General features: G+C 36.5%; 1 protein-coding gene across 1 annotated transcript in view; it reads right to left on the bottom strand.

Annotated features, from left to right (window-relative positions):
* Positions 1–290: 290 nt before the first annotated feature.
* Positions 291–19,935, bottom strand: part of TTC21B (tetratricopeptide repeat domain 21B) — a 109,781-nt gene continuing 90,136 nt past the window's right edge. The window contains exons 23-29 of the mRNA XM_007947718.2: positions 14,822–14,972; positions 14,477–14,638; positions 12,418–12,613; positions 7,426–7,650; positions 2,898–3,018; positions 1,102–1,169; positions 291–368 (exon numbers count right to left, since the gene is read on the bottom strand). Of these exons, the coding sequence (XP_007945909.1) occupies positions 291–368; positions 1,102–1,169; positions 2,898–3,018; positions 7,426–7,650; positions 12,418–12,613; positions 14,477–14,638; positions 14,822–14,972 (1,001 nt within the window). The remainder of the gene's footprint in view (positions 369–1,101; positions 1,170–2,897; positions 3,019–7,425; positions 7,651–12,417; positions 12,614–14,476; positions 14,639–14,821; positions 14,973–19,935) is intronic.

The following is a 19,935-nucleotide window of genomic DNA, read 5'->3' as shown; positions in this document are numbered from 1 at the left end:
ATTAACTAGAATTTAACAGAATATTCTTTATAGAATGAGTTATAATCTTTACCTTGGAGACACCAAATCTGAACCTAATCAAAAGAGAGTCAATCAAATAGATGAGGCCTCATTCAATGACTCCATTAGAAAACATAAATTTGACACAGCATTTTTCTTTATGTACAACAGCAACCTCTGCTGGAGAAAGAAAAGTATGCTTTTATTACAGTTCACTACCTCAAACTGATTTTGAGCTGAAAGAGCTAAAAACTAGATTCCTCTTCCTTTTTAACCAAAAGAGGTAATATTCAAGGTCTTAGAGATGTACGGGCCTTATCAAGTATATCCTTCCTGATTTTGGGGTAAGTTGGGTATGCTTCAAGAACCTGTAAAATTAAAAAAAAATAAAACAAAATACAAGAACTTGTAATTAAGTAATTCTTTTATACATTCTTGGAGCACCTCACAATATTTAGTATAATGACTTATATCAATCAGTAATAAAATGAATATATAAAGAAATTAAAGTTGCAGTTTAAATATTTGTCATTTTAGGAGATCAAGATATTGAATGACTTGTAAATTACAGAAACACCTTCTATCTCTATAAATCTGAATTCTTTAATAACCAGATTTAGACATATTCACGAGAACCTCTATTCAGAATAATGACATGGAGAACAAATATAATCTTAAATATTTTCTGATGTAAATATTTTTATTTATGCTTCTCTCTTTAGCCTCTTTCATTAAATATTATTTGAGTCCAAATTAAAAACACATGTTTAAGTGACCCACCAGCCACTCCTCGGAAGGAAGATGGGGCAATCTACTTCCGTAGTGATACTGCCTCAGAAACCCAAGGAGGGGTCGCTATGAGTCAGGGCCGACTCGACGACACATAACAACACCAACAACAAGTAAATGTTATCATTTGCTAAACTTTTTAAATCAACAAATTCTCCAGGAGATACTTGATAAGTCATTATCAAGTACATCCTCTACATACGGATGAATAATATATTTATGATATATCTCCCATAGGCACAGTTTATCTTAAGTAAAAGCAAAAAATCGTTCATCTGAAATTGTTGAATAAATCTAAAATTAAGTGTTTACCTGGTGACATACGTCAATCGCATCCACATATTTTTTCCCTTTTAAATAATTAAATGCTAATTTGTATCCTGTTAAGACAGAAAAAAAAAACCCATAATAACAGAATACTATTTATACAGCACATTGCTAGAATGATTTGTTTTTTCCTCTTTCTCTTCTTTAGCTCACCTACTCTTTTAGAGGACACAAAGAAAAGCCAGTGCCTGAACTGAAAGAAAGAAGCAATGTGACAAGAGAAGGTGGACTGGCATAAAAGTTAAACTAATAGAAAAGCAAATGCAGTTGAAACAAAGGACAGCCATGGATATGCTGTAGGTTAGAAGACTGCCATCCTACAAGTATGGTGTCTATAACTGACTAGAAGTCTCCTTTATTCAGATTATAGTAAAAACTCATCTTAGGGCAGTAAATGACAACATAGCTACTCAATTATACAGTGAAGATTTCTTCAGTTCTTGACATGTCAGGCAAACTGGTTCCTACGGTAGTAAGATTTACAATCTATTATTAGAGAAAGACATTATTTAAACAATTACATAAGTAAATGTTCAATTTCAAAACTGAGATAAAAGCTATGAATGAAAGATATAAGCCAAGAGAGCTGTATAATGAGGAACCTAGTTGGGGAGGGAATGGGTATCAGGGGATGTTTAAGGTCTGAAGGATGAAGAATAAACCAGGCCAAGGGGATGGAAAGCAAGAACTGTCAAGCAAAGGGAAATGCCTGTGCAAGGGCCGGTGGTAAGAGGAGACATAAGGAACCAAAAGAACCTACACTACATGACGAAAGGGCAGTGTGGGCAGGAGAGTGGCACAGAGCGGTAGATGAGTAACCAGGAATTCCTTATCAATCGCTACTAAAATTCTCACAATTACTGCTATAGAAATGTCATATTGCAAATACTGACAATTTAGAAGTTTTAAGATTTTCTTAAATGATTGTTGTTCTGCATATAGTAAGTAAACTAAGGAAGAGACAAGAAAACTATCCCATGAAATAAAAGATAATAATAAAAAAGTGGGAGAAAACTGAACTGATAGCAATTAAAGTGAAGATGACCTACATAGGTGCCAATTACATAGGATCTCTAAAAGTCAGACTAGACTCTATGGCAATGGGTATTTTACTTTTGGTTTGAATTTGTAAGAAGAAAAGGATATTGTGTGCTTCTCTAAAAAACAGACCTAGGTGGTTTCATGAAGAAACACAAGAAGAGCATGACATGAGCGCCCTCACAATGTGGGGTGAGGTGAGTCATTAAGTATATTCCAGACACCCAGAGTCTCTACAAAGTCAGAGACTTTGTAGACTAGCATTCCTAGAACTAATGTTCTACAAATGCTCAAACTAGAAGATGTCTATAGCTATTTAGGAGGATAAATGTTCCAAGGTCACAACGAACATTAGCATTTAAAGAGAAGTCCTGCAACACAGAAACTTGCATAACCTGTTTTAGCACAATGTACTCCCACATGACTGAGAAGGGAACACTTTTGTTCCACAACACTACCAGCTTGCAAATAGCATACAGTGAACGGACAGAAAGAGGCAAAATTAGACTAGACATACTCTAAGGTGACTGAGTACAAGGTTAAACTTAGGAAATTATACTTTTCATAACTATTAGTAGCTAAGAACCTATTATAAATTTTACTCTTTTCAGAAAGGCTCACAAAGGAAGTTGGCTCTTACTGTATATTTAGATCTGAACAAAATCAAATATACTTAAATAAAGATTTATAAATAAAACCCAAGTCTTCTTGTGAAAGTCAAGAGTCTAATTTGCTAAACTCACCTATTGCTGGATTTGTCTGATTCCCGTATTTCCATGCCATCTCATAGTTTAAGGCAGCATCTGAATACGCTTGTTCTTTTTCCATAATGTATCCCATATATTCATAAGCTTTGCAGCAAGACTACAGGAAAACAGAAAGTGTATCAATAGATTAAACTTAGTATCACTTAGATTTTAAGGTATATTTATGACTATAGAGGTCAACCGTATTAACCTATTTAAATGGCACATAAAACAATAGTTTTCAAACTTGGCTGAGCAATAAACTCATCTATGGAACATAACAAACATAATAAAAGACATCCCAAACCTAAAGAATCAGGATTTAGTGGAAGAAAAGGCTAGGACATGTGTATTTTACACCTACACATGCATACATGTATGCCTAACACACACACACACACACACATTATATACACTTTTTATTATGAACAATTTAGAACCCTTGAATCCACAATTCAGCTTCAATAATTATTAACTCGTGACTAATCCTGTTTCTTGGAGGAAGTACGGCCACAATGCTCCTTAGATGTGACAATGGCTAGACTTTGCCTCTCATACTTTGTTCATGATGTCAGAAGAGATCAGTCCCTGGAGAAGGATATCAGGCTTGGTAAAGTGAAGGGTCAGTGAAAAAGGGAAGACCTCAATGAGACTGAGTGACACAGTGGCTGCAATGATGGGCTCCAGCGTAGCAAGGCTTGTAAAGATGGTGCACGACCAGGCAGTGCTTTGTTCTGTTGACAAACAGCAGTCATGGGGTCTCTATGATCAGAACCAACTCAACAGCACCTAACAACACAATCTCATTTCATTTGTATTCCATTCACTTCTGCCTTTACATATTATCAGAAAGTCATCTTCATTTTGTATCAATTTATCCATACATATTTTGGTATGCATTTTCAAAAAGGACTCTTTTCTTTAAATAATTCACCACACCTAAAATGTAACAACTTCTTAATATCACCATAGATCCATCTAGTATTAACACAGTGGTTAAGTGCTTGGTTGCTAACTGAAAGGTCAGCAGTTTGAATTCACTAGCCTGTTCAGTGGGAGAAAGATGTGGAAGTCTGCTTCTGTGAACATTTACAGCCTTGGAAACTCTATGGAGCAGTTCTATTCTGTCCTTTAGGGGATCACGATGAGTCATCATCCACTCCACAACAGCAGCTTTGTTTTTCTTAAAATTTATTCAGATTCTGAATTGTCTCACTATTGTATATTTAACCACTCATCTTCTTTCTGTCTCTATGCATTTGCCTTTTCTAGGTATTTCATATAAGTGGTATCATAACAATATTTTGCCTTTTCTGTCTGGCTTATCTCACTTGGTTTAACACTTTCAAGGTTCATCCATGTTGCAGCATGTGTCAGAATTCCATTTTTCTACTATTCCATTGCATAGATATTCCACTGCATAGATAAACTTCTTGTTTATCCATTCTTCTGTTGATGGGCACTTGAATTGCTTCCACCTTTTGGCTATTGTGAATAATACTGCAATGAACAAATATCACTTTGAGTCTTTGCTTTCAATTCTCTTGGGAATTGCTAGGTCATATTGTAATTCCATGCTCAACTTTTTGAGGAACTACCAAACTTCATAGAGATGCACTGTTTTATATACTCAGCAGCAATGGCTATAACCAAATCCTCCTCACTAACCGTTATTTTCCCCATATTTTGGCAATAGCTATTCCACTGATATCTCACTGTGATTTTGCATTTCCCTAAGGACTAATGGTATAAAGTATTTTTTCATATATTTTTTTTGCCATCTATATATCTTCTTTGAAGAAACATCTATTCATGTCCTTTTTAAATCCAAGTCTCTTTTAATATACAGGTTTTCTCTCTCTTTTTTTTTTTTTTTACAAATTTTCTGTAGTAGAAATCAAAATCCTTGTCTTAGCATTTCTCACAGCCTAGACCTAGTTGATTGCATCTCTGTTGTTATGTATTATGCCCCTATGTTGTTGATATTTCATGGAAATTATAATTAGGTGTAGAGGTTTCCATTTGGTTCTGATTTTAGAGAAGGGTGAAACTACTTTATAGATCAGCATGTACAGAGCTATATTGGAGCCTGAGGCAAAAGGGAAAATGTGTAGCCCACTATTCATGTTTTCATGTATTTTCTTAATTGCTCATTTTTTTCCAGAATAATTTTAAAAATACCAAAAAGTACATACATTAAAACTTAACGTTTTATGTTTAAATATTTTATTTATACTCAAATCAAATTTATGATAATTTTACTTTCCTGCCTCATTAAAGAATGGATACAGGAGCACACATTTTCCCTGTGCTTCAAGATCCAATATGGTTTGGCACTGTTAAATTTTGTTTTTATTTAACATTTTGATATTTAGTTCGTCATACATTCGATGTTTTTTAAATTACATTAAATATTATTTATTTTGACAAGTGTTTCATGCCCCCTTAAATTTTGAACCTGAAGAAAGTGCTTTCCTCGCCTCCCCCTAGTCCAGGGCCCATTGTAGATATCAGGAGGTACAAAATGTCTGATTCTCTCTTTTTTGTGACACGATCACATAGTCATTAATTCATCAGGGTAGGAAAATGGTGACGTTCTATCATCTTTCTTCATTAATTATCTATAAAACATTTATAATGAGAAACTTCTTATCTACTATTTGATTATACATAGTATAGTCCATATAGAAAAGGCAGGACCAATGATTAATTTTTCCCTTTATTTGCCAGCATTGGGAATAATAGTAAATATGTTAGCATAATTGGGTGATTAAATAGAATTCTTTTTTCTATTTGGATTTCTGTAAACTAATGGATTCAAATATATTTGATGTGTTTTGATTTACTGCAGTTATTATTCTTACTGAAAGTTAAACTGTCCCAACTTTGGCTAACAAAAGTATCTTCAGATTGGCTCCTGAGTCCTTACTAGGACTCTAATCATAGTTTCCTTACCATCTGGTATGACAAGATGGTCTGATGTCATCTTGCATGTTTCCTGCTCCAGGTATGGTTCAGTCACTTCTTCATTTTTTAATTCCATAATTCAGAATTTCTAAGCTCTAGTTCCTGGATCTCATTCTAGTATCTACATGTCTACAGCAGGACTGATGCTCTGAAGTGGCCATCATATTAAACTATGCATGGATCACTGTCAGCGTTCCAGCAAACTGAAATTCTGCAGCCGTCACAACCTTAATTTCCTATGCAATCTTGCTTAAGCCTAGACCGGGCATGTCCAGTTCAGCTATTCTTTGGCTGCTTAGGTTTTTCAAAGCCTATTAGTTAGTATCCTCTGTTTTCTCAAGGCCAATTTAAGCTAAATACATATAATTGATCATTTAGAATATTCTATAATTTCACAAATGGCTTGATGTTTGAGGTTTTTAAGGTTCCTAAGAAAGTAGCTGTATCTATCATAACTCATCTTTTAGAAACACAAATGATCCATTTTATAATCTAATTCACTCTAAGATACTGTATTGTGATTAAGATTCTGAATGTATTGATATTAATCTGTAAAGATACATATCTTCAAGTTCCCAAGTCAAATAAATTATTTCTCAATAACCAACAATGTAAATTCTTAAACAATTTTTATAATAAGAAGGCAGTTTTTATGTGTGTGTGCTTAAACACCAAAATACAGTGTTCATTAAAACTCTTTATATTCTCAGACTTTAAGATTTTCAATTTTATACCTAAAGAAAGGAATTTTTATTAAATAAATTAAAAGTTGAAAAGATTTTTCCTCCACAAATATATTATGCACATTGTAGTCCAGTAATGCAGAAATGACATGCAGTTGCAGTAAATTCATCAAGAGTATTTCTTAATATGAGGGACCAAAACCAAAACCATTGCCATCAAGTTGATTCCGACTCATAGCAACCCGCATTGGGTGTTTCCGAGGTGGTAAATCTTTACAGAAGTAGACTGCCCAGTCTTGCTTCCATGGAGTAGCTGGTGGGTTTGAATCAACAATCTTCTGGTTGGCAGTCAGATGCCTCAGGCACTGTGCTAACAGAGCTGGCTCATAGCGACCCCTTCTTGGGTTTCCGAGGTGGTAGACTGCCCAGTCCTCCTTCCAAGGAGTCACTGATGGGTTTGAACTGCCAGCCTTCTGGTTAGCGGTCAAGTGCCTTAAGCACTACACTACCAGAGCTCCTATGTAAGAGAGATAGATGTCCATAATTAATGTTCTTCTGTAATTTTCATCAGCTCTGGAATAATATGGATAATCACAGGCAAATGCTTAACATTCCAGGAACACTTCTGAACACTTTTGGTAAGCAGGGCATCACTGAAACTTGAAACTTACATAAATCTTTTCCTTCTTTACTTTCAAGGGCAAATGGCTTCTTTCATATTACTAATGTTTACTTCCTGCTTGTGTAAAAGAAATCATTTAATTTAAAAAATACACAGAAATCCTTGTAAATGAATCAATGTTCTGTAATATCCTATCATAAAAAGCCAAGACAACATAGGCTAAAAATCATTTTTTTTCTCTTCAATCACCTACCCTATTATGACGTAGGCAGCGTTTTAATAGCTCCTCTGCCATGTCATATTTTGCTGACTGAATATAAATGTCAGCAAGTAGCAGCCAACTCTTCTCAAACTCTTCAGCATCAATAGGATTCCAATTCATTTTTGCAATCCTCTTCAGCTGGTTTCTTGCTCTTGGGGTCTGTTTCAATATCATATAAGTTGTTGCCATTCCCAAAAGTGCTGGAATATGGTCTTTCTGCAAGAAAACAAAATTTTAGACTCTCAGATACACAAATATTTAAATTTTCTATTGTTGTTATGTGCCCTCGAGTCCGACCCGACTCATAGCGACCCCTCCTCCTTGGGTTTCCGAGGCAGTATCACTACAGAAGTAGATTGCCCCATCTTCCGTCCGAGGAGTGGCTGGTGGGTTTGAACCGCCAGGCTTCTGGTTAGCAGTCAAGTGCCTTAGGCACTACGCTACATATTTAAATGGAAAAATATGTGGAAAGTACAAAGAGCTACATAATATAAACATTGGCCTAGGAATTCTACTTCTGGTTCCATCATAGATTACTCTGAGTATGGTACAATGAAACTATGGTGTTGTGATTACTGAGGGGTAGAGATAATTCAATAATTATGCAGATGTTAGAACCACACAATTCCAGATGATAAGTCTGACCCAATCATTAATGAGACTGAGTGGATGCTTTGATTTTGTGTTAAAACAGATGAAAATCAACAACACTCTATTTCAGTATGATCCTTATTGACTAATTTGTGTTGGAGTCATTTTGGTGTCTTATTTCTTTCACCTGTAAAACCGGAGTAATAACAAAATGATTCACCTGCAAATCATGATATTCCTTACTCATATTGACATCTATCATTCTTTTTTGTTCCTTTCTCCTTTTATTCAAAAAGCCTCTTCTCCCAATAAAGTTTGACTAATGAAATGTTCTATGTAAGGTATGAAATTAATGAAATCGCTTGGAAATCATATGAAAAAAACCCATGCCTTAAAATATGCTTTTAAATTTGGAGTCAGTAACTTCCTGATAGTGGCCATAAAACATGATGTTCTTTTACAATAGAGTTAAAGGTCAAAAGATGTCAGCAACAAATTACTAAGAGTTGGTATAAAATAGAGGCTACTTGCTATCTGTTAAGAAAACTAACTTACCTAAGCAATAATGTGTATGGTCCTGAGAAAGCTAGGGGGCTTTTTGAATTTCAGCAGAGGACTGCAAATAAAGGGTGAGGAACTGACTTAGAAATTATATCACTACTATACTAAAAGTTCACTGTAAGATAGCAACTTTGGATGACTAATAATGAACATCACAAAGGAGAGTAGAATATAAACTGATCATTGTCCAACACTCATCATGGTTGAGTGTCAGAAAAAGACCTTAGAATACAGAACTTGATGAAAACAGCTTTTAGGAATATAAAACTTCCCTGGCTCTAACTATGCTTACCAGTAGCCTTCTAACATCCAATTTGTTCTCCTAAGTAAGGTATTATAAAAAGGTTTCATTTTAGTGAAATCCAACCAACTCATAGTAGCTCTCAGGAGCACTATGTTGAGGATTTTAAAGACGTGTGTGGAACGTTATTGGTTAAAGATGCCTGCCATAGGGCTAGATGGAGAAAGAAAACAGAGCCTTGCTATGTATCAGTCAGCCAAGTCTCAGGACAGCCTAAAAGAACAGTCCTTTGGAAATGTCTCACATTTATTCACATACTAAAAATATCCCACACTATACATTTAAAAAATAAGCCAATTTTAAAATTGCATGTCTTGACTTTGATTAGAGTAAATCAATTAATTCCTCACAGCTTGATGTCTCCTGAGTGAACTGAAGAATAGTTTCTAAAATTGCAAACCTGAGTTCTAACCCCTGCGTTACACCATGATGTCTTTCTGGTGTAGACATTCAGCCAGCTAGTCTCTCTCAGTCTTTCACTCCCATTTATTATAAACTGCAATAATTTTAGGCTACAAAGGACAACATTTACATGTGGCAATATACTATATACAATATATTTTTATGGATTCAAGGTGATGTGATGAAAACAAGAGGAAACAGTTTAGTTATGGGCTTAACACATCTTTCACAGGAGCTCTGGTAGCGTAGTGTCTAAGGCACTTGACTGCTAACCAAAGGCTGGTGGTTCAAACCCACCAGCCACTCCTCGCAAGGAAAGTTGGCAATCTACTTCCATAGTAATACCACCTCAGAAACCCAAGGAGGGGTCGTTATGAGTAGGGTCTGACTCAATGGCACATAACAACAACAATAATATCTTTCACCATTTTCTCCCATGACTGCCATGGATAGAATGCAATACATCTTGCTTTGTATTAAAGTCAGCATGCTTGTCGCATCTTCCTGAAACTACGAGAAACTTGAAGCAAAGGACTATACATCGTTTATCTTTGTGATTCTCACAGTGCTCTGTACCCACTGGCTGCTCAATAAATATTTATTACATGGAATATATGCAGCCTATGAGTTAAAAAGAAAAAAAAAATCCACAGGACAAAATTTATGAAATTTTAGTTCAAGCATCAGTCTTTGGATAATGAATGATCTGGTTAGTAGACAATATCTAAGGACAGTATTATTCCTAGTCACAAATACTACGATCACAAAAAATAAAGCAGTCCTATCAACTGGAAAACTGGCGTAATTTTTCTAGGAAACAGTTGTAATGGAACAACTCACTGCTTCTGGCTTTCTCTCTCTCAGATTTCAGGGTAGAAATGAGATTTGCTCAAAATAAATTCACTCATTATTATGTGGTAGGATGCCACTTCACAACATTCAGTAGCTATGACATTTTACTTGAAATGATGCTTAATCATGTTCTTATAGATGTTCTTAGACATGCAGGATTGTCCAACTTCTGCTTTTGTTCATTCAGCAGCTGTCATCCATCTTCTACGTACAGCCAATTCAGCAAGCACACCCCTGAGAACATTACTTCAATGTCTGCAGAAAGGCTGTGCTCTGGGATGTGACAGCTGCTGATGCTACGCTGCTGTTTCATACCAGGGGAAGGGCACGGTGATAATAAAGCTGCCATCTAGAATACTTGTACCCAAATGGCAACAGGACTTGTAGTCTCCCAAATCCCTCAGCAACCAAATCTCCTCCAGGATTCTGGGCACCCCTCCCAGGAAAGAGAGGGTCACTATAGATTTGTAGTAGTTTGTGGCTGTAACTGTGACCTTGGAACCATAACAGCAAAATTCTGAGCTTTTTCAGAAAGACACAAAATGATGAATTTTTGGTGGCCTAAGACATTGTAGAAGGCACTCTGGTGAGATACTGGTTAAGGCACTGGCTGCTATTCAAAAGGCTGGTGGTTTGAACCTACCAGTTGCTCAGTGGGAGAAAGATGAAGCAAAGCAGTCTGCTTCCATAAAGATTTAGCCTTGGACACCCAATGGGGGGTTGCTATGAGTCAGAACTGACTTGGTGGCAGTGAGTTTGGTTTGGAGTTTGGGAGATATTGTAGAGTGGACGAATAAACATGAAATCCAATGAGTATCTTCTAAACTATCTACTGCCAACTGCTGATGGGGTGGATACTTGGCATTCCTTCCTTACTATCATGTAATAAAAGAAATATAGCACTGTGTAAAGAAGGGAAAGGAGCTCTGGTAGCATAGTGGCTAAAGCACTTGACTGCTAACCAGAAGGCTGGCGGTTCAAACCCACCAGCCACTCCTCGGAAGGAAGGTTGGGCAATCCTACTTCCGTAGTGATACTGCCTCGGAAACCCAAGGAGGGGTCGCTATGAGTCGGGGCTGACTCGACGGCACATAACAACAACAACAACAAAGAAGGGAAAATATAAGACCTGGAGAATGAAAAGGCAGGTGGATGTGTGTGGTAGCTCAGTTTGTGTGTCAACATGGCTGGGCCTGGTTGAGTGGCTGAGCAGCTGGATGTAGTATTCCCTATGATGAAACTGGTAATCAAGTCCATTGTGAAATCTACTAGGAGCAGATGAGGAGCTGCCTTAGGGATGTGTTCTCCTTCCTGTATATAAGGAGAAGCCTTGGGAAACTTTCTAGCTTATGGCACTCTTGAACCCTGTGTGTAGCCATATCATTGTTCAGCAGCCTGCAATGCTCTGCCAACCTTGGGACTTGAATTAATGGCCTGCCGTGTGGTTTAGTAACATCAGGATTGTGCCTTTTTACTTGACAGCCTTGGGCTTGTTGGTCTCAGCAGCAGCAGCTGTCTGAGTGAAGGAAAGCCTCTAGCTCCAGTGGGCCGGGAGCAGGAGGCAGAGCTGAAGCCCAAGGGTGAGGGGCTTTCACTTAGCCCCTAGAGCCTGGCACTTTGAACTCGGACTTAAAGCCTCCAAACGGTGAGACAATAAACTCCAGTCTGTTCAAGCTATGCCATTTGTGGTATATTCCTGTCAGAGCGGCACTAGGTAACCAGAACAATGTGAGTGTGGTAAAAAGAGGATTTAAAATTCTTATTAGAATAATGACTTTTTTTAAAAAAAGTGTTAGTTTTCATTTTAGATTTCAGGAGGTTAGTGTTGCCAAATAATATTATTTGCATGTCCGAATTGTAAGTGTGTCAGTGTTGATCTGATTTAGCCCTGGAGTTGGAAAAATTCCAAGCTGACATAAGTGAAAAGGTGAGATATCAAGACAGCTAGATTTTTGACTTAGCAAGCTAACCTAGGCTATATCTACAACACAGACATTCTCCAGAGGCTAAAGTAGTTCCTTAACAGTTAACTTATAGCTTCCTGAAGAATCTCTTTGCAAAGAATCCAGCATTCTACCAGAGATAAGTATATCAAAAGAGTAACAGTGTCTCTTCTGGAAACAACAGAACACTTGTGTAATAGTATGCAAAACTATTTATCTAATTTTTAATAACTAATTCAGGCAGTTTTCAGAAAACACAGCAAGTCAAAATATATATATTTCTATACTACCAAGAAAAGACAATACACTATGATGAGAAGAAAACCTACTAACCTCAGCTGTGGCTATTTCAGTGAAAGTATTTAGTGCTTGCTCCACATTAGACTTCTGTTTGGTAGCCACTAGGCAATAGTTCTCCATAATGCGAAGCTGGACATGACCCTCAACAGTCTGAGGTTTTAGTTCTTTGAGGAGTTTTTCTGCTGTTCTCACTGCTAATTGCACAGACTCTTGCTTCTCAGTTGAATTGCTGTATACAATTAATAATAAATCTCTGAAGTCTATGACACAGAAGTCAAACTTACTGGGATTAGAATCAGCTTTTAAGTACATGGCTTTCTTATTTTTGTCACTAATTTAAAAGTAATCATTTTTGAAGAATGTAATTTATTCTTTCCCAATATACTTCACAATGCATTTTTCTAAATAAAATTAAGATAAAACACAATTTAATATTAATTTGCTCTAGAATGAAGACAAAAATCATTCACATGTGAATGCATTAATTTCAATTACTATAAAGCTAGAATTCGTTGCATGATTTAAGTTGAATATATAAAATTATTAAATACTGTAACTATTCAGCAGGAGAAAGGAAGGAAAGAAGGAAGAGAAAGGAAACTAACCTTGCTAGAGCACCTACTATGCTCCAAACACTATATTATTTCATTTAATGCATGTCAAACCCATTTTACATGAAAAAACAACTGAAACTCAAAACAGATGAGGTAATTTCCCATAGATCAGACAACTAATTAAGTGAAAACCTGAAATTTAAACCTAGGCTTACCAGACATGCAAAATCTATTCCCATTATGGTGCCTCTCAGGAAAAAAAACAAAAACAAAAAACACCTTAACAATTTGAATATTCACTATCAATTTTCTTATTTTATACAATGCATGGGGATCATATGAATGTTTCTTTCACAATACTGTTGTAGGGAATATACAAGATAATGCATGTAATATATGGCACAGAGATTGGCATGTGTGGCAGCTGTGTGGCAGCTTGGCTGGGCCTGGTTTTGAGTGGCTGGGCAGCTGGATGTAGTTATGCCCCATGATGAGATTAGTAACCAACTCCATGGTGGAATCTACTGGAGCAGCTGAGTAGCTGCCTTAGAGATGTCTGCTTCCAGTAAATAAGACAACATTGGGAAAGGTCTAGAACTCTTTTGGCATGCTCAGACCCTGCATATAGTCAAATTCAGCAGTTTTTCATCTTGTCTGATGATCTTGGGACTGTTAATGGACTTGAACCAGTGGCCTGCCATGTTGTTTGATAATTTCTGATGGTACTATTTTATTGATCAACTTTGGGTTTGTTAGCCTCAGCAGCCACCAGCTGTCTAAGAGAGATGCCTCCAGCTTCAGTGGATAGGGAGCAAGAAGTAGAGCTAAAGTCCAAGGTCAAGGGGCTTTCACCCAGCCCCCAGAGCTGGCACTTTGTACTTGGACTTCTAAGCTCCTAAAGTGTAAGAGAATAAACCCCTGTTTGTTCAAATCACCCATTTGTGCAATTTTCTGTTAGAGCAGCACTACAGGACCAAAACAGCATGTAACTATCATTTGTTAAGAAGTTACTATTCTTATGTGGACAATTTTTGTCTAACTAGTCAAATCCTATAATTTATCCTATTTTCTACAAAGTAATTAAGGGACTGTCTTCATAAAATAAGATGCACTGGTAGTACAGTAGTTAAACAATCATTTGCTAACCAAAAGGTTGGCAGTTCAAATCCATCAGTAGTTTGAACCCATCAGCTGCTCCACAGGAGAAAGTTATGACTATCTGCTCCCATAAAAAGTTACAGCTTGGAAACCCAACAGGGCAGTTCTACCCTGTCCTATAGGGTTGCAAAGAGTAGGAATCGACTTGACAGCAATGCAATGGGTTTTTGGGTTTTCATAAAATGTCTATTTTATTTTAGGAAATCCTCTAAAAGCATTTCATGTCTCTGTTTCAGAGAATAGCTATGCTAGCCAGGATGAATTCATGTGACCTTCCATTAGTGTTACCCTAGAATTTAATTATCTACAAGTTTTTACAATACTCACACACACACACACACACACATGCACACATGGATAATGTATTGAGCACTACTCACCCCAGGTCTCCGTCCAGATTTTCAAATACTTCACCTCCAATAGTTTCATTATCTGGATTCAAACAGATTTCTATCATGTTATAAAGGGCATTTTGGCCCCAGTCACTATCTTTCCGAGCTTTATTAAAATGCCGGAGGGCATCATTTGGTTCTCCAGTATACCTAGTTAGATGTTCAAAAAAAAATTTAGTCAATTATTAAAAACTTTAAGTAGATTATAATCTATATGGTAAATGCAACTATTAACATTTAAAATGTAGATGTTTTTGAATAAAAAAAATTATTCTACTTTATCCATAATGAGAAAAACACTATCATGTAGGATTTATTTGGCAATATATTTACCAAAGATACAGTCCTTTACAGTAGTGAAATCCTGGCTCAAACTTTGCTCTACAGTTACGTTTCTCAGCCATTAAGAAAAATCTTGGAACATCTTCAAGTTTTCCACATCTTCTTAGGAGATCAATTAGACGAGATAATGTCATGTAATTATCTGGAAGTAAAGAATATTTAGGATATGGGCATTTCATAACTTTCATTTTGATGGCTATCATCTTATTTCATTGAAGTATAATTCACTTCAAATGAGATGAAATTAAAATATAGGCAAAGAAATGCCTCATGGGGCTATAAATCTCCAGAGACTGTGTCCTCAATTGGATTATCTTTCTAATGCTATAGGTTGAGCTTCAGCAAAGAACGTCTAAACAGGCAAATCTATAAAAATACATCTTTGTTGTAACTCACTTTTTAATTATTCCTGACCCAAACCTAGAAACAGTCTCTAAGTTATCTTACACTCTAACTGTAAAATTCACTATTAGCTGGCATGAGGAAAGTCACTATCTACTTCTGAGACTACCTTTTCCATTTAATGCAGCTAGGAAGGGAATGGGAACAGAACATTTTAATGATAATGTATGGGGCAGGTAATTACAAATTTTAATCCAGGCTTTCATTAATATCCAAGTGTATCTAACATAACAGACACTAGCTTATCAAACTATAATCTTTAATATATCAGTCTTAGTATTTTAATCCTATTTTACCTTCTTATAAGGAAAAAATAAGTCAGTGTTTTGGTATCAGGTGTAATTTTATGGCAGGTAGAAAGTCTTTTCGCCCAATTCTACTGAGTTCTCTCTTATTACTTATAAAGTACTCGCCCAATTCTACTGAGTTCACTCTTATTACTTATACAGTAGTAAGTTTTGAGAGTAATTCAATAATTTTTTTTTTTAGGATTGCATGTACAATGTAGAAAATTTTGAAAAATAAAAGTATAAAGAAGAAAACAAAAAAGATCCCTCATATTTCCATCAGCTAGAGATAACTACATATTTGGTGCACTTCCCTTCAAATAATTAGAAATGAAAATCAATGTTAAATATTTAAAAGTAAGCAAGGAAATGTGTTTACATACAAAACCAGTGTCACACTTGGAGTGTTATCTTTTATCCAACATTATACCATAAACATTTTCCAAAGGTTATTAAATGGTCTTCAAATTTGATTTTAGCATCTGCGTAAGTCTATTACATTGATGATTCCATTTTATTTATTTCTCTCTAACTGGACATTTTGGTTATAATTAATATTTAAAGTATTCTTATAGTGTTTCAACTCTTAATTTTCAATTAGCACAGAACTCACAGATACTTAAAAATCCTTATATGAGCTTCCTTAGCGTGAATTCTTGTAAACAATATACACACATACACATGCTTTTTAAAGCAATCTATCCTCCATTCTATTTTTCAAGAAGAGAGGAGATACATATTGAATATAAACTATCTGGCAGTTAGGACCCACCAGCTGTTCCATGGAAGGAAGATGGAGCAATCTACTTCCATAAAGATTTATCACCTCAGAAACCTATGAGGCAGAATCAACTCTATGGCAGTGAGTTTGGTTTGTTTGGTTTGGAAGTCAGGATGAGAGGTAACAGTAATAACAGGCTGCTCAACCACTTTTGTGCATTGGACTTCTCTAGCAATATGGCGAAGCCCAAGGACATCTCTTCAGCAGAATGTTTTTAAATGTATACAATAATACACATAGCGTTAAAGAGGAAATAAAATATACTGAAGTAAATTTAAGAGTTTTTGGAAGCTTCATGCTGGCTTTCTTACAAGATGTCAAAATGATCTAGATAGACAATATCATCATTTTTCCTCCCTGCCAAATAATCTTAGGTCTCTAGATTTTGTTGTATCTGCCTTTTGGCATAATTAAAAAAAGCAAAGCATGATAAAACCATGATTTCAGAAGAGGGATCAAATACTGATCTTGTCCTTTAGCTATGTGAATTCAAGTGCACTATCCAAGTTCTCTGAGTCTAGGATCACTTATTGTCTTAAAATAGGATTGTAATACCCTTAGAGTGTGATGGAAAGCAAATAAAGTCATGGAAAAACTTGATAAATGTCATTGATAATATTTACAACTCCAAAAATTTTGTATAAGAAACAGGATGTCTATTCTCTAATAAAGTCACAGAACCAGAAAGCTGTATTGAATTAGGAACTAAAGATTAAAATTCACCTTTGGAGGCCAATTTCTTAAATAATTATTACCTTACAAAAATACTGAAATATATTCATTAGTTCAAGTTATAATTACCACTGTTAAACTAAATTACATTCACTTGCTTTTGGTTAACTGTGAAATCTGACAGAATGAGAATTTCTACACTTAAGAAATCTGTTTAAATTGAAATGTTTGATCCACATTTATTGATAGAGAGTGAGAAGCTATGAATATAATCATTGTGTGATGTGATAAGGCATGAATGAAGTGTTCCTCACTGCCAGGGGAGTCAGAGAGGTTTCACAGAGGAGTGACTGAAAGGATAGGAGGAGGACCTTGCTAGACAGACAAAAGTGTTCCAAGTAGCAGATGGTATATGGAAACACAGGCAGAGAAGAGCATGGGTGGGGTGTTGATGAGTTTGATATTCTACAGTGGAGGAAGAAGGATAAGAAATATGAAGTGGAAGGGAAATTTGGGGACATGTATTAAAATAATGCTATGATTTTAGACTGCACTAGAAAGAGCCATCCTAAAGTTTTAAGTAAAGGAATCCTTCATTTTCAGAATCAATATGCTAGTCCTATGATGGCCAGAGCAATAAGAGCCTAGAAGTTAGATGATTAGTTGGGAAACTCTGCATTACTCCAGATGAGAGGTGATAAGGGACTTAATTAGAGCAGTAGGCGAGTGGATGTGAGAGTTGGCTATTCAGTAGACAGAACTGATGAGACTTGTTAACCAATTAGTGTAAGAGAAGGGAAGAACTGAAGATGACTTGGAGATTTTGAGGGTGAAGGGACATGTGGTGGTGATGTTGTCTGTCAACTTGGCTGGGCAGCTGGTGGTAGTTATTCCCCATGATGAGACTGGCAATCAACTCCATGATGGGATCTACCACAAGCAGCTGAGTAGCTGCCTTTGGGAATGTGGTCTGCTTCCTGTATATAATGAGAAGCCTTGGGAATGGTTTCTAGCTTATGGCACCTTGAACCCTGCATGTAGCTGTGTCATTGTTCATCAGCCTGCCATGCTCTGCTGACCTTAGGACTTACAATGGACTTGAATCAACGGCCTGCCATGTGATTTGGTAATATCAGGACTGTGCCTTTTTATTTTGTCAACCTTGGGCTTGGCAGCCTCAGCAGCCAGTAGCTGTCTGAGTGAAGAAAAGCCTCTAGCTCCAGTGGGCCAGGAGCTGGAGGCAGAGCTAAAGCTCAAGGCTGAGGGGTTTTCACCCAGCGCCTAACGGCTGGCACTTTGAACTCAGACTTAAAGCCTCCAAATTGTAAGAATAAACTCCTGTTTGTTAAGGCCGTCCCATTTGTGGTATATTTTTTGTCAGAGCGGCATTAGGTAACCAGCACAGGGCATAATTCATTGAGAGCAGTAATTGAATCTATCAGAAGGATTTTCAACTGTTGTTGTTGTTATTTGCCATCGAGTCGGCCGCGACTCCTAGCGACCCCTCCTTGGGTTTCCAAGGCAGTTATCACTACGGAAGTAGGCTTGCCCAACCTTCCTTCCGAGGAGTGGCTGGTGGGTTTGAACCGTCAGCCTCCTGGTTAGCAGTCAAGTGCCTTAGGCACTATGCTTTTGTGGTATATTTTTTGTCAGAGCGGCACTAGGTTACCAGCACAGGACATAATTCATCGAGAGCAGTAATTGAATCTATCAGAAGGATTTTCAACTAGCCAGGTTAAATTAAATTGGACAGTACATCTCTGAAATAAGCTAAAACAGAGTCTTAATCTGAAGTTTTAAGTTGTGCTAATGAGGAAGATCAGTGACATACACAAAAATGTAGGATATATTTTGGAGTAATCCAGACAAAACAGATCTGTGGATAAGTATGTAAAGTCCTATTAGGAATGAAGCAAAAAGTAATAATATTAAAAACATAAAATAGCACATTGATAATAATTTATTTGAAATTTTGTATTTTTCAATGACTTTGGTATTTCACAATCATTCATTGATCCATTCAACCAAAAAACATTTACTCTGCACCACTGGCATGCTCGGCATTTTGTCTGATGCTAGAGGCATAAGATTAACATGATATGATCCTTGAATGTGAGAAGTTTGCAGTTTAATGGAGAAAACAAAATACAATAAATGGTAAAGAGGTAGATATGAATTGACCCAAGATTAGAGTGACCAATCATCCCACTCTGCCTGGGACTTTGTTTGTTTTAGTACTCAATGTCCCACATCCTAGAACACCTTTAGTACCAGACAAACTAGGATAGTTAATCACCCTACTGGGATCACATTAGGCAGCTTATAACATAGGTGGTAGCACAGGGGCTAAAGTTTTTTGTTTTGTTTTAGGGAATGGATATTTTGGATTATGTGTTGGAAAAGGCAGAGGAGGAAGGATGAAGAAGGGAAAGTATATTATAGACCAACCAAAAACATAAAAACCCAAATTCACTGCCATTGGTTTAGTTCTGACTCACAGCAACCCTACTGGGTTTCCATGGCTGTAAATCTTTATGGAAGCAGACTGCCTCGCCTCATTGTTCTTCCACAGAGGGCGTGATGAGTTCAAACCACTGACCTTTTGGTTAGCAGCCAAATGCCTTAACCACTATACCACCAGAGCTCCTATTATAGGCCAAAGGGAGTTAAAACAAAGCACAAAGACCTGGAGGAGTGGTTGTAAGTAATTTGGTATTACTGGGGTAGGTCACCACACTGAATTTATGAATAATTTATATTTTGTTGGTAAACAGGCAGTCCAAAGTAGCCAATTTTACTAATACCTATTGAAAAAAATGAATGTACCAAGTAAAAGAAATCTGGGAGAAACAAAATTTGCACTACACACCAGGGCATCTTCAAATCATATAATGTGTGAGGACAATATTGGCATCAATGCTTAAACATATTCATAAGGAAATAGATCTTTTTGTTTTGTTTTG

The sequence above is a fragment of the Orycteropus afer genome, unplaced genomic scaffold, assembly GCF_000298275.1.
Source record: "Orycteropus afer afer isolate SDZICR_OR568_19922 unplaced genomic scaffold, OryAfe1.0 scaffold00001, whole genome shotgun sequence".
Taxonomy (NCBI): domain Eukaryota; kingdom Metazoa; phylum Chordata; class Mammalia; order Tubulidentata; family Orycteropodidae; genus Orycteropus; species Orycteropus afer.
The sequence above is the reverse complement of the archived record's forward strand: the minus strand, read 5'-3'. Positions and strand labels throughout refer to the sequence as shown.